This window comes from Medicago truncatula, chromosome 3, assembly GCF_003473485.1.
Source record: "Medicago truncatula cultivar Jemalong A17 chromosome 3, MtrunA17r5.0-ANR, whole genome shotgun sequence".
Classification (NCBI taxonomy): Eukaryota; Viridiplantae; Streptophyta; class Magnoliopsida; order Fabales; family Fabaceae; genus Medicago; species Medicago truncatula.
Genome location: NC_053044.1, coordinates 23062738 through 23077143, shown reverse-complemented (window position 1 = coordinate 23077143; position 14406 = coordinate 23062738). Strand labels below are relative to the sequence as shown.

At 33.5% G+C, this 14406-nt stretch overlaps 3 protein-coding genes across 3 annotated transcripts; all 3 read right to left on the bottom strand.

Moving 5' to 3' along the window:
* Positions 1-673: 673 nt before the first annotated feature.
* On the bottom strand, positions 674-4393 carry LOC112420148 (uncharacterized). The gene is made up of 2 exons (XM_024778807.2): positions 1940-4393; positions 674-926 (listed from the first exon to the last, which is right to left on the bottom strand). Exons 1-2 carry the CDS (start codon positions 4327-4329, stop codon positions 908-910), a joined length of 2409 nt encoding a protein of 802 aa, XP_024634575.2. The 5' UTR covers positions 4330-4393; the 3' UTR covers positions 674-907.
* A 2319-nt stretch (positions 4394-6712) lies between these two features.
* LOC112420147 (uncharacterized) lies at positions 6713-8821 on the bottom strand. The gene has a single exon (XM_024778806.1). It carries the CDS (start codon positions 8819-8821, stop codon positions 6713-6715), a length of 2109 nt encoding a protein of 702 aa, XP_024634574.1.
* Positions 8822-9935: 1114 nt separating this feature from the next.
* Positions 9936-11693, bottom strand: LOC11444802 (zinc finger CCCH domain-containing protein 39). Its single transcript, XM_003599955.2, has 2 exons — positions 11162-11693; positions 9936-10132 (listed from the first exon to the last, which is right to left on the bottom strand). The coding sequence occupies exons 1-2, from the start codon at positions 11691-11693 to the stop codon at positions 9936-9938; spliced, it is 729 nt and encodes a 242-aa protein (XP_003600003.2).
* Between the last annotated feature and the right edge of the window lie 2713 nt (positions 11694-14406).

Below are 14406 nucleotides of genomic sequence, written 5' to 3'. Positions count from 1 at the left end.
GGAAATTTGATATCCAATTCAAGAATCGACTATTGCGAGGGGACCAATTCCACCGCCCACTTGCGGAGACCCCATTTAAAGTTAGAGCAAGCTCTAACTGAACTTAGCCCACCGAAATTGACACCAAAGGGAATCGAACCTGAGACATCTGGAGGAGCAAACTCCAAGATCCAAGCCAACCACCAGGCCAACCCAAATGGGTTGTGTAAAACAAATGTTATTTTTTGATCTAGAGTAAACTATATATTTGAAAAATTAGTAACCCCAAATCGGACCGTGATTATTTATTTGAAATCAAAATTTGACTCACTCATACGGTCAAAACATTTGTAGTCGTTGGATCGATTCAAACAAAGAACCCTTGAATGTTAATGGACCACTAGGTTTTTCCGAAATATAGACTTTATTTGAAACAATTTCATTAATCTCATCTCTAAATTACTGATTATATATTAATTATCTTATAACCAACACACATGATTCAACTCCCACCCTACCAAACACATATTTCTCCACCAAGCCTCCACCCCACAGAAAATTACATTGGATTTTAATCTGCTAATTTACAATTTTAATTGGGGCTTTGTAAATAGAATATAAATACAATGGTAAACTAGAAAGTACTGAATTAATCCAATTTACTCTACCCCCAATAGATAAATGCCAGCTGAAATAACAGTGAGAAGCAATATAATCAAATAAGTCAAGGGTCCTAACTGAAAACAAATTAGAACAGTTAATAGAAATACACGGTCCACCATTGAGATATCAAAATACATTTACCATAGCACAATGCAGCTTAAGTTGGTATGCCCCTAGAAGTTACATGACCCTTCACACTCATAAGTTGCATATACAATATTCTTCCATTTGATCCAAGCCATGCACCAAAAAAGAACAGTCATGTTTACACTTGATTCTTTCCTCTGCTCAAATACATTTTAAAATTAGTAACCACTAAAATCACCTTAAAAATGTTGTCAACACTTGAGAATAGATAAAATCAAAAGTAGAAATGTCAAAAGTAAATTGTTCCCATATAGAATTTTGCCAAACTTGATAATTCATAATCATAGCTTGAAATCCACTCCAACTGAGAGGACTAAGATTAAACTTTCAATAAAGGATGCCAAGTGAAAAGAAGAGGAATGATCATGCATAGAAGGATAAATAATGAAATTTGAGATTACAATGAGAAATGCATTTTCAAAATCAATAGCAGAGAAGAGTCACAGTTGAAGAAAAATATGAGATCTAAGAGAGGAGGACATAGCAAGAAAGGCAAGCAACAAAGTAACCTTTACATCATGCACAAACAATGTACAGAGAGAAATCATATAAAAGTAAAAAGATACACATATTTATCTTGTCTGCAACCATGTAAGCATACCTTAAGTATAATGGATGGAAAGGTAAAAATAATAAAGACAAATATACAATGAATAGAAAATGGAAAAATATGTAAATACTTAATTTAGGTGCTGCATAAATATATTATCCAATTTTCAAATAATTACTCATATGATTCTTATAAATCAGAGGGCATGAAAAGAGAAATACACAATAGATTAATGCAGATTATCTTTGTTGCAAATCTTTATAGGGTTTTGCTAGAAGCCACCTCTGAAGGTGTCTTTTAGCAATCCACACCTCGTGTGATTTCCACTTTTTAGTTATAATTTTGCTAAAAGACACCTTCATAAAAATTAGTTGGTGTCTTTTAGCAAATGCTCGTAGAATAACTTGCTAATAGACACCTTCATAAAAGGTTTCTTCTCGCAAAACCCATCTTTATATATGTAACTTGTTAGTCAATGGAGTGTGACTTTCTGACTCTCTTCATTATGGGTTCGAGGATAGTCAAGAGATATGTAGCCTATGTAAATAAGCAGTAAGGTTTTAGTTTAATGAGAAAATAATGTTTCAATTGAGGTCTAACCTTTTTCTCTTTAGTTTTCTTTGCACTCTCTCTAGCCGGCTAATTCTCTGTTCAAGATCAGCTATGCTTACTTCAGATAAATAGCTGAAGCTTTCTGTTTGAGTCTCATACTGGTCGATTATGTTTCTTGACAGCCTTGAATCATTGCTCTCATTCCCATCTTCCAATACATGCTCACTATCCTCGACCGATAACAAAGGAGTCAGAGTATTATCTTTTGGAGGTAAACTTGGAGCATCAGAATCAACATCTTTCTCACCTATCAAACCATCTTCAACAGAATTTTCGGAGGACATAGGTTTCAAATGTTCAGGAATTGAACCAGAAGGAACATCATCAGCAACAACATTTCCGCCATCAACATCAATATTTCCCCCAATTTTCATACCATCTTGAACAGAAGCAACGTCATCATCAAAATTTCCCCCATCAGCATCAATATTTCCCCCAGCTTTCATACCATCTTGAACAGAAGGAACGTCATCAACAACATTATTTCCCCCATCAGCAGCAATATTTTCCCCAGCTTTCATACCATCACCATCTTGAACAGAAGGAACATCATTATCAACAATAATACCACCCTTGCTAGTTTTTGAACCATCATTACTAGTTTTTGAACCATCATTACTAGATTTTCCAAGAGTAACATGGCAGCCAACTAGTTTAGGAACAAAATCAGAAGGAACATCATCATCAACAATATTATCACCCTTGTTAGTTTTAAAACCATCATCACTAGATTTTCCAATAGTATTATTATCATCCTTGTTAGTTTTTGAACCATCATCACTAGATTTTTCAATAGCAACAGTGCAGCCAACAAGTTTAGGAACATCATCATCAACAATATTATCACCCTTGCTAGTTTTTGAACCGTCGTCACTAGATTTTCCAGAAGCAGCAGTGCCACAGCCAACAAGTTTAGGAACCTTGGCATGTGGTCTATATTTTGAACTTGCAATTCTCTTCCGGGGCACATCATTCTTAACGAAACCTTGAGGACCCAATACTGATTTCTCCCACCACTTTTCATAACAAGTGGTAACACCAGCTTTAAAAGACCTAGATGGAAAATATAAACTTGTATCAGATAAGGGTCTGGTGTAATTTTTCCATGCAATGACTTGAGTCTCATTGAGTCTGGACACATAACCAGGAACATCTTGATCAAATCCAAATTGCCTAGCAACTCTATGTGGTAGATATTGCTCTATAAACTCAAACCCAACTAGCTCAGAAACTCTCAAGCATGTGACAAATAAGAGCATTTGTTTATCCACCAAATCGTTCTTAAATGGTACCCGAATTTCATCATTCGGGTAAAACATTCCACACTTATGAGCATAGCTAACATAAGGACGCCAAATAAAATCATCCATTGTTGATGAATCTAATGCCAACCTCACATGGTTAATTTTCAAGGGCGCTTCAACCTTATGCCACCTCAACAATACATGGTCTCCATTGTTGATCAACTTCGGTTGTGGCTGCAAATTTATGAATCTCTCCCACACCCAAGCTTGTACCAAGTAAAAGGGTGATTGCAGATTAACATCAAGAGGAAATTTTTTGAAATCAACAATTTTTTTCTTAAACAAACTCAAATCGTTATATAAGCTAGCCAAAACAGCAGGTGCCAAAGCAATAGTATTACCTCTAGCAAGACGAATAGCAATAGGAAACAAAGATCTTTTCACAATAAAGTATCTATGAGGAAAAACAAAAATAGACAACCAAGTAGCAAGAAATGCTTCATGTTCAATTTCACTACCTTTACCAAAGAAAAAAGTCATCCACACAGATGTGGAAGGTGGCATAGTTTTGATAACCCTCTCCTTTTCTTCAATGTTGATGAGCTTCTGCTCCAACTCTTTCATTCTCTGATCTTCAAGTGATTTGAAAATAGGATCACCAATGATAGGGTAACCCCCCAAAACCATAACATCCTCCAAAGTTATTGTTGCTTCACCAAATGGGAACACAAATGTATTGGTCTCAGAACACCATTTGTCAACAACCCCACATAACAAGTTTTGATCTTTCTTTATGCAGCTCTTAGTACTCATAATAGCATCAAAGATTCCAACTTTCTTCCATAGTGATTCATATTTGAGTTGAAGTTGATCAACCCACTTAACCCAGTTGCGTGGGTAGCGCCAGCCATTAAAACGGATTTGAAAAGAACGTTTCTTTGAATCAAAAACAGAAGTAGTAGAAGAAGATAGTGGTGGTGGTGGGTTAAGAATGAAGTTTGCAATGGGTTTGAGAAAATAAGCAGTTCTGAGAGTTGATTGAGTTTGAGAAGAAGGTGAAACCATGAAATCTTGTTTCACCTCTATAATGGTATCTTCTTCTTCCAATATTGGTTTCTTCATTATCTTCTTCATCAGATTCTATGGAAAATGAGAATGAGAAAGCAAAATGGGTTTGAAAGTTGAAAACAAAATGACACTGTAGTAGCTAGTTAGTAAAATTTTGATCGTAGCATGTTGTCGGTAAACTTTATTTTACAAAAACCATTCTTTCACATTAAGGGTATGTTTCTGTTTAAAACCCAAATTACCCTTTCAGACACATATATCATTAATGTTACACAACCATATTTAAATGAATATTTTATACTTTCAGACATATATTAACTGCAATTTCACTTTTCTTAATGACCGTTGTATTTGTATGTGGCATTGGAATTGGCATAATATCTTTGCTTTTTCAACTTTCACAAGAGTAGTCTTACGTTGTTGCATTGCACAGACAAAAAAGTAAATGTTGAATTTTGCTGAATGTAGTAATTTTCTCATACAAGACAAAACACCCTTGTATGTTAAGGCACCACACAATTTTTATACTAAATATAGACTTTATCTGAAAATTAAATGTTTAGTCTCATTTCTAAATTACTAGATTTATATATATTGATTATCTTTTTATAAAAATAATTCTTGTTGACATATTATTTTATTGTTTATCTAAAAACTCTATTTGAGTGACAATAATAAGAAGTTAACACACATTGTTTATAAATATAATATACTACATAATTTTCTTTGCTCAAAAAAAAAAGTGTATTAAAATCTTTGCTCAAAAAAAAAGTGTATTAAAATCTAGGTTGCACCTATCTCGGTTTGGGTGTTTTTGGATGTGACCATTGATTTTTAATTAACTGATGGATGGATGAGTTTGTATGTATTGTAACGTTGCAGGTAAGGAAACTGTGTACAATACTCAAATTTTTCATTTTTGCTAAATGTAGTAATTTTCTCAACAAGACAAAAGCACCCTTGACCTTGAATGTTAATGGACCGACCACTAAGTTTTTCCTAAATATACACTTTATTTGAAACAATTTGATTAATCTCATTTCTAAATTACTAATTTTATTTTTTTTTTGACAAAAAATTACTAATTATATATTAATTATCTTATAAAAATAATTTGCATTCATGTATTACTTTTTTAATTATACTGTTTATCTAAAACACTAATGAATTAGTTAAATGAATAAAAAAAATTGTCAAAAATGAATCTTAGGCACTTTCCAACATCTACTCGTGCTGATTTATTTTCCCTGCTTCCCAATTATTAGATACTTTAATTAACTTCTAACAGATGTGGTATCAATTAGTAACTTAGCAATTAGTTAGGAATAAGTTACTCAATTAGTTGGTGCAATTGTCTTTATAAATAGGACAATTATGCAAACCACTTAGGCACTTGCTATATTTTATCCATTAATCAATATGAAACTTAATAATTTTTTCTCTTGATTGAGCTCTAAAGCTTACTTTTCTTCTGAGATGAATCTTCATCCCTTTGATCATGTGATTTGTAATACCAATTTGTGCTGCTGGTCTAAGGGATTATTTGGGTTTACTTGTGTTGACTATTGCTGAAATATCCGTGGAAAATTAGCAGGGTTGCATTGCAGAAGTTACTTAGTAGTTGTTGCTTCCGGTGCAAGTTATCGAGGCAGATACCAACTACTTGAAGTTGGTTATCTGAAATTGTTTCCTCCCACAATTTGAAGACTCAAGATTTGTATACAAATATTGGCTTTAATTCCAAAATTGTTAAGATTATATTCGATTCATGATTATTTTTTCCTGCACTTCATTATATATGCTTTAGCACACTAACAAAGTTTTCGCGCCAGATTTTCGCACTTCATTATATAAAAAAATATGTGTTAGTCATGGCAATATCTTGTGCTGGGTATAAATCGGTGTTTTTAATAATTTACTCTCATTTTGGCATGTTTAGAAAATAAATAAAAATTAAAGGGTGACCAACAATCAACAGAAGTTCTTCCCTAATTTATAAGAGTGATAATTTAGTGAATTATATCATTTTCATTCATATTATACTACCTCTCTCTAAAGATATTATGTTTCATTTACATCAGGTAAATGAAGTAGAAGTTATTCAACAATCAATAAGAAGTGCTTAAATTCTCCTAGTCCATTAATACTACATTGGAACACTTTCTGATGCAAAGATCTTCCCTAATATCAATCCATAATTTGCTAATTATGAAATATTTTATCAATGACAAATAAAGTGATAAACATAACAAAATAAGTAGCTTCATTCATTCTGATATTCCATGATCTACAAAATAGCCACAAGTTCAGTACCTTTATACAAATCACCTACTATCAATTACTTCAAATGAAAGCAACCATCGCATGAAGGATAAGGGAAAAGGGACTACTAGCAATCAAAATTAGAAATATGAAGTTGGTTCTGTACCAGCAAAAAAGCATTGTTGGATCAAACAATTTCAACCTTTTGGCCAAATCTTGCTTCTTTAAGCTTAGACAACACTTTATCAAACTTCTCAATCCTGTTTTCAAGATCAAATTCTATGTATACTCTAAAAGGATCAACACCTTCCCCACTGATGTCATGGACATCATTTCCATCACAAAATGGATTCTTGATTTCATCTTCATCCCCACATCCAGCTATTTGACGATCCACATTTGATGATATAAAATCACCAAGTTCAGAATTAGGCAAAGAGACTTTGTTTCTGATACCATTGCTTCTGCTTTCACCTTGAGTCTCAGATAAGCACACTCGGTCACTACAAATCCTTTCTTTTTTGCTCTCATTTGCATCTTTAAACCCATCTTCCAAAACCCCTATTGAAACTTCAATGTTTTCTTTTGAAACTGGCCCTTTCACTGGTATTATCTTTTCATAATCTGCCGAAGGGGTTGAACAACATTCGTTCAATAAATGATTAGATTCATTGACTTTACGACCACGTTTACACTCTTTCAACACAGGTTTACAAACTTCAACATCAGCAACAAAATCTACACAAGGAACATCAGCATAAAAATCATCAACCTTCCTAGTTTTTTCAACAGCATTGAAAGGAAATCCAAGTGGAAAACCAACATCATTACCACTTCTGTTAGCTTTTCCTACACAATGTCTTTGTTTTCTTGAACTTGCACTTCTCTTTCGACGCACAACTTTCTTAACAAAATCATTGCAACCCAATACCGAGTGCTTCCACCACTTTGCATAACGTACGGTAACATCAGCCTCGAAAAGCCTCGGTGGAAAATACAAACGTTTATCATGGACGGGTCTGCAATAGTTTTGCCAAGCAATGTCTTTAGTATCATTTAACCTCGGCACATAACTTGGAACATCTTGATCCATTCCGAATTGCAAAGAGACTCTATGTGGGAGATATTGCTCTATAGACTCAAATCCAATGAGCTCAGAAACTCTCAAACATGTAACAAATGAAAGTATTTCTTTATCTGAATCTTTCTCAAACAACACCCAAATTCCATCATTTGGATAAAACATTCCATAATTATGAGCATATCTAGCATATGGACGCCAAAGAAAATCATCCATAGCCGAGTCTAATGCCAACCTAACATTGTCAATTTTCAAGGCCTGAACCTTATGCCATCTAAACAATAAAGGATCCCCATGGTTGGTCAACATGGTTTGTGGCTGTGGTTGCAAATTTTTGAACCTCTCCCACACCCAAATTTGAACCAAATAAAAGGGTGATTTAAGAGTAATCTCCAAGGGAAATCTATCACCACCAACATGACATTTTGACAAATCAGTGATTGTTTTCTTAAACAAAGTTAAATCCTTATATAGACTAGCTAAAACAGCAGGTGCTAAAGCAATACGATTTCCTCTAGCAAGATATACAGCAATAGGAAACAAAGAACTTTTCACCAAATAGTTTTTATGAGGAAAAACAAAAAGTGACAACCAAGTAGCAAGAAATGCTTCATGTTCAATTTCACTACCTTTATCAATGAAAATATCCATCCAGTATGATGTGCTAGCCACACCTCCATGTTTCGCATTAGTAAGTTGTTGTCTTGCAATGATGAGCTTTTCTTCAATCTCTTTCATTTCTTGGTCATGAAGTGAAGTGAAAACAGGATCACCAAGAACAGGATAACCCCCTAGAACCATGATATCCTCCAAAGTGATTGTTGCTTCACCAAAGGAAAACACAAAGGTATTTGTATTAGGACACCATTTCTCAACTACCCCAACTAGCAAGTTTTGATTTTTATTTAAGTAGCACTTAGTGGCCATAATAGCATCAAAGATTCCAACTTTCTTCCACACAGATTCATAGTTTTGTTTAAGTTTATGAACCCAAGAAACCCATTTCGTTTGTGTGATGTGCCATCCTCTGAAGTTGATTTTCAAAGGATTATCATTTGGGTTGAGAAAAGAAGAAGGGTTAAACTTAAAAGGTGGTTGTTCTTCAATGGAGTTTGAAATGGGTTTGAGAAAATGAGCTGTTCTGAGTTGTGGGTGACTATCACCAGCTGGTGAAAGCATGAAATCTTCCCTCACCTCCATCATAGTATCTTCCATTGATTTTTGCTTCATCATGTGTATTCTTCAAACTGTGATGGGTTTGAAACTATCCTTCATAAAGATCAAATTTTTAATGAGAAACTAAGATGGGTTTGAAAGTTGAAACTTTACAAGTAATGGCACCAAGGGAGAATGGTGAAACCCCCAAATTACCCTTTTTCTGCTGTCTCATCTCATAAACACATAAACAGGACCCACTTGGCTGTCCATGTTTCCACTTTAAAAATATGGTTATTGAATAAAATAATATTTTGGCAAGTAGTCCAATATTCAATTCCGAGTATAGAAATATCATTTCAATTTCAATAAGAATCATATATACAACAATTAGTTTAAGTGTCATACAAACGTGTACTCTAAGATGCTGCTAATCCTATCCAGCATCTTAGAGTACACAATTTTCTATGATCAGTTTAGTGTAGTTAGGAGTTGTTTATGCATTAGTTACCTTATGATCAGTGTATCAATTTTTTATTCAATCAATTCCAAAACTCTTGATGACAACCACAGAAACAATAAGATTATAGCAGACAAGAAGTTGTACAAAACAACAAACAGATTTTGACGTATCATAAATTGAAATAGTTCGTAATTTAGATAAGGCAAAAGACAGTACAATGATCACAATATAGTAAAGTTTTCAAATGCAGATAAACTCGACAAACAGCTGATCACCATAACAGACCGATCGAGAAGTACTGATGCAAGTTAAAAACACGTGAACTGTATGTGCCAAAAGACACCACCGATAACGGTGCTCTAAAGATAAATAACACAAGCATATGCATATCACTTAATAAAACAATATTATAGCTATGACTATCACTGTCATGAGTTCGAATGCAAAATGTAATTCACAATGAATGCATGAGAGGGGAAACAACCAAATGTATAAAACAAGCAAAAAATTTCATATATGACTGACTGTTAAAACTTGAACTTTGGCACAATGCTGCTAACCCTACCCAGTCCAGAATCCCACAAAAAGTTTCTGAAATCCATCAAAACACCGCTTACAAAATGACAAATGTGCACGTCTCTGACCTGTAACAATTAACAGTAAAAAATCCTTATCCAGATGAAGTGAGTTTCCAAGAGCACAAAATTCAACTTAGATCTCCTCTGCACTTGGCAAGTTGGGAAAAACAAGAGATGAATCATCAATCCAATCAGCATATATAGTATTGATCTTCGTGTTTAATTTCCACCAAAGTAAAGGCTTCTTCTTAGCTTGCTCCACTTCCTTTGCAATACCTAGACTTGCTGGGATGCTGGTAGTTGCATCATTGGCCGAAACTGGTAAGACATCTGGTAAAAATACAAAAGGGTCAGAAGAAGATACAAGGAAACCAAACAGTTTTGATCATCTTGTAATTTATTTTTTTAAAATATGCATATACAAGTTATCACATGAAAATGAGCTAGATATTTACAAAACGAGCAAGTTATGATTAAGAATTTTGATGTCTCTGCCATCACAACTGCAGTTGCATTAACTATGTGTAACTGAAACATTACGGATTGAGACATGACCACAATTTAAAACCTTACGATGAGAAATGCACCTCCAAATTATTGATGAGTCAGACATCAAAGTTACAACTCTTCAGCAAAAACCAAGAGGAGAAACAGGGTGAATAAAATGAATATAATAATAGAACAGTTGATTATTCAAACCGTTCTTGTTAAATAGCAAAAACTGAACAAATCGCCCTTGTTCCATAATACCCTATCTACTATCTAGTACAAAATGCTGTGAAACAGCGGCTATACAATTGTTACACAGCCGAATTTGAACAAACTGAAATTTTCCGAAACACTATGTAAACCTCAGATAGAGCAGCATTATCATAAGTGAAAGGCAGTTTACGGCACCTAGCCAAAAATATGGCATACAAGATGAATCCTGGCATATGGCAGAAACATGCCGGATACAATAGCGTAGTCTATGGCGGCTGGCACAAAATCCTCCATGCCTTGGTGCCGTTATGGCGACAATTTAACAACATTCAGATAAAGTAATGAGTAATCATACAGACAAGTTGTTCATTGCTTTTAAACTGAAACAACATCTGATGAATGAACTAAATACCAAATGCTCATTCAGAATATGATCAACTACCTTAGGAGGGCAAGCAAGTTTACGTCACAAACCAAACATGAAAATATCACATGCAACAGCAAAAACCACACACAATCAAACACTGTAATTTGTACATCATATCACAGAAAATGAACTTCTACGAATCATCAAGAAAATTGAAAAACAGATTTTATATAATTGATCAAACCAAAACAGAACAGTAGAATTATATGATAAAAAACCAAGACCGGTACCTGCTTCTCCATAAGCGTAGTGACAGTCATCCCCAATGGGACACAGCTTAATCTTCCAGTAAGTGCCCCTTGCTGGCTTGTTCACAGACCTATTTCCTTCCAAATTATTAGAACCATCTCCGATACTTCCAATGCTTAATGCACAGGCCTCTCTTGATTTCCAAGAATCTTCCCTAAGCCTATGAAGAAAAATACATGTATCACCATAAGGACATTCCTCACCATTGTAGTATTTCTTGCATAGCCCCATCTTGTGAATGATTTTCTCATCATCATCCAGAAACTGCATCCATTCCTCATTGCGAGGACCAGCTAGATCCTTCCAATTCGCCGGTGGCTGCCTAATCTCACCAACCCCGTGAGCATAGGTACAATGTTCACCTTTCGGACAATTACCAAACTTGAACTTATGACAAATACGAGTCTTGAAGAAAATGCTTCCTGTTTCTTTGTTTGATGGAGGAGGGCATATGAATGCATTGGAATAATTTTTTTCAGAAATTCTTCGCCTCTTGTTCATTGGAAAAGTCATGACTATTGATAAAGGATGAAAAAGATTTGGATAAAACTCAGTGAAATGTTGAGTGTTTTTTGATTTGATTATTATTGATCAATGAGATCAAGAATCAGAGAAAATTTGTAACTGAATCCATTAGTGACATGCAATTAGATGCAATGAATGTTGATCAAAGAATCAATGACTAGCAATGAAAGAAACTATGAAGACATGATATGTGGAAGACCTAAATGCAATTGTTGATCAATGATCAAGCAGATCAAGAATCATAGCTACAAAGACATGCGATTGGAGGCAATGTTGATTAACACTGAAAAGAAAGAGAGAAAGAAACAGTGATATTTGGAACTATAGAGACAGAAATTTGGAAGACCTTAATGAGAAAATGATCAAAGTTTGAACCACAAAGTCAAAACCCAGCCTCTATCACATTCACTAATCACTGTGAAGCCATGTTACTATCAAAATGAAAATGTATCCTACTCCATACTAGCCTATATTTATCTTTTTTTAATTTAAAAAAAATCATCAAATACTTATAAGATACTTCATTGATTTAGTAAAAAAGAAAATGATACTTTACATATACTATCGGATACATATCAAAAAAAAAAAAAATGAAGATATTAAAATATAGATGTAGACATCCGTTAAGATAACTATAGTTAGTGATGGGATAACTATAGTTAGTAAAGGTAGTTAGAGTTAGTTAAATGTTAGTTAGAAAAATAGTTAGTTACAAATGTGGTTAAGTGTAATTGAGGTCTATAAAAGACCATCTATGTACTCATTACTATCAATCTTTTTCAATACAATTCAATATTCATTCTAAGGGTTTTCAGTATGTTTCTTCCTATCACTCATACTTCTGCTATGAAACTAATCTCAATCTATTCGATCCTATTATTTCTATTAACATCCAAAACTCTCTCATCTAAAATCTAAATCCTAAATATATCATTATTGTTCTTTCTAATGTTGAACTTGAAAGGCTAAAATATGGTTTTGGTCCCTGCAAATATGCCTCATTTTGGTTTTAGTCCCTGTAAAAAAAAATTGTTGTTTTTGGTCCCTGCAAAATATTTTGCAGGGACCTTTTTCAAAATCAAAAGATTTTGCAGGGACTATTTCTCTAATAAATGGGTTCACTCATCATGTGTCACGTGTGCAAATCATCACAAAAGTGCAGCCAGGGACCAAAACCAAAATGAGGCATATTTACAGGGACCAAAAACAACAATTTTTTTTTTACAGGGACTAAAATTAAAACGAGGCATATTTGTAGGGACCAAAACCATATTTTAGCCAACTTGAAATATCAAAATGTATAAATAAATTTAGAGGATAATTCCCTCTAAAAAAAAATGTAGAGAATAATTTGAAACATCAAAATGCGTATAAATAAACTAAAACCTCAATAATGAAAATGATATTTAAATAAGCACATTCACATATCATTTGAAACTCTCACATGCACAACTTCTATGAAATTGGTGTTCTCATGAGATACTCCCTTCGATGGTCAATTATAAACAAATTTTGATTTTTCAGATTCATTCAATTAATCGTGTATGTGGTCCATAATATAGGTCAGATACATCATTAATTGAATGAATTTAAAAAATTAAAATTTACTTATAATTGAGAACGGATGGAGTAGTGAAGAACATTTACAATGGGGGAATTCCTCCCATATTTGAAACTCTACAAATAGACATTCACATTATCTATTAGTTAAGATAAACGATTAATGTTATGCAAAATTCTTCGAGTCAATTGCATGTCTCTGCGACATGAAAAGAAAAGATTGAGAAAGTGTTTCCCACATGTGATGCCAATGACCTATATACGATCGTAGATGATGGACAAAGTAGGTGTTCCGCGACGAAATGCAATGGTCCTTCATGGGATCAGGGACGGTGTACCTGAAAAGTCACTTCATTGCTCAAGTCTGTGAGAGCTTAAGGAGCTTTGAGGTTTTTTTAAGAGAGTGTACCATTGTTTACCGTAGACAACTCCTTATATAGATGGTTTGAAGTTGGAGAATTGTTGTTGACACATATGCTTTGGCTGTGTCATATTAGTAATTTACCGAAATGCTCATCGGCAGTTAACTGCCGAATTATGGAAGTTAACTACCGAGGAAAACTTCGGCAGTAAACTATCGAGGAAAACTGAAAACTTCGGCAATTAACTGCCGAGAAAACTTCAAACCTGTTTTTTTTTTTTTTTTTACAAAAACCATAAATTGTCATTAATAATATTTATTGATTTTGAATGTTTCAATCATTATTTTGTATGTTTCAAACAATTGCAGTATTCGATCACGTTTCTTATTAGTAATAGAAAAGAGGTTTTATTTCTATGAAAAAAAAAAAAAAAAAGAGGTTTTATTAATAGAATAATTACAAATATAATTATTTGAAAGAGAGATGAATAATATCTAAAATATTATAAAGTAATAATAGGTTAGTCAAACCTATTAATAATGACAAACATCAATGAAATTAATTAAAAATATAATTATTCTATTATTTATAATATTTTTTGTTGTTGTATTTTTTTTTTTATTGAATCACCATTTTAGGTCCATTTATTACCGATGACAAACATTTTTATTTTTTGTTGTTGCATTTTTCATGTTAATTAAAATAATAATATTGAAATATTAATTTAAAGTAATAATAGGTCAGTCAAACCTATGAATAATGACAGACATCAATGAAAT

Bases quoted from the DNA above. Each gene is read 5' to 3' on its own strand.
- LOC112420148 (XM_024778807.2), bottom strand. From the start codon at position 4,329: ATGAAGAAGATAATGAAGAAACCAATATTGGAAGAAGAAGATACCATT.
- LOC112420147 (XM_024778806.1), bottom strand. From the start codon at position 8,821: ATGGAAGATACTATGATGGAGGTGAGGGAAGATTTCATGCTTTCACCA.
- LOC11444802 (XM_003599955.2), bottom strand. From the start codon at position 11,693: ATGACTTTTCCAATGAACAAGAGGCGAAGAATTTCTGAAAAAAATTAT. The intron at 10,133-11,161 runs GTACCGGTCTTG...TATTTTTACCAG, and splicing joins CTACGCTTATGGAGAAGCAG to ATGTCTTACCAGTTTCGGCC.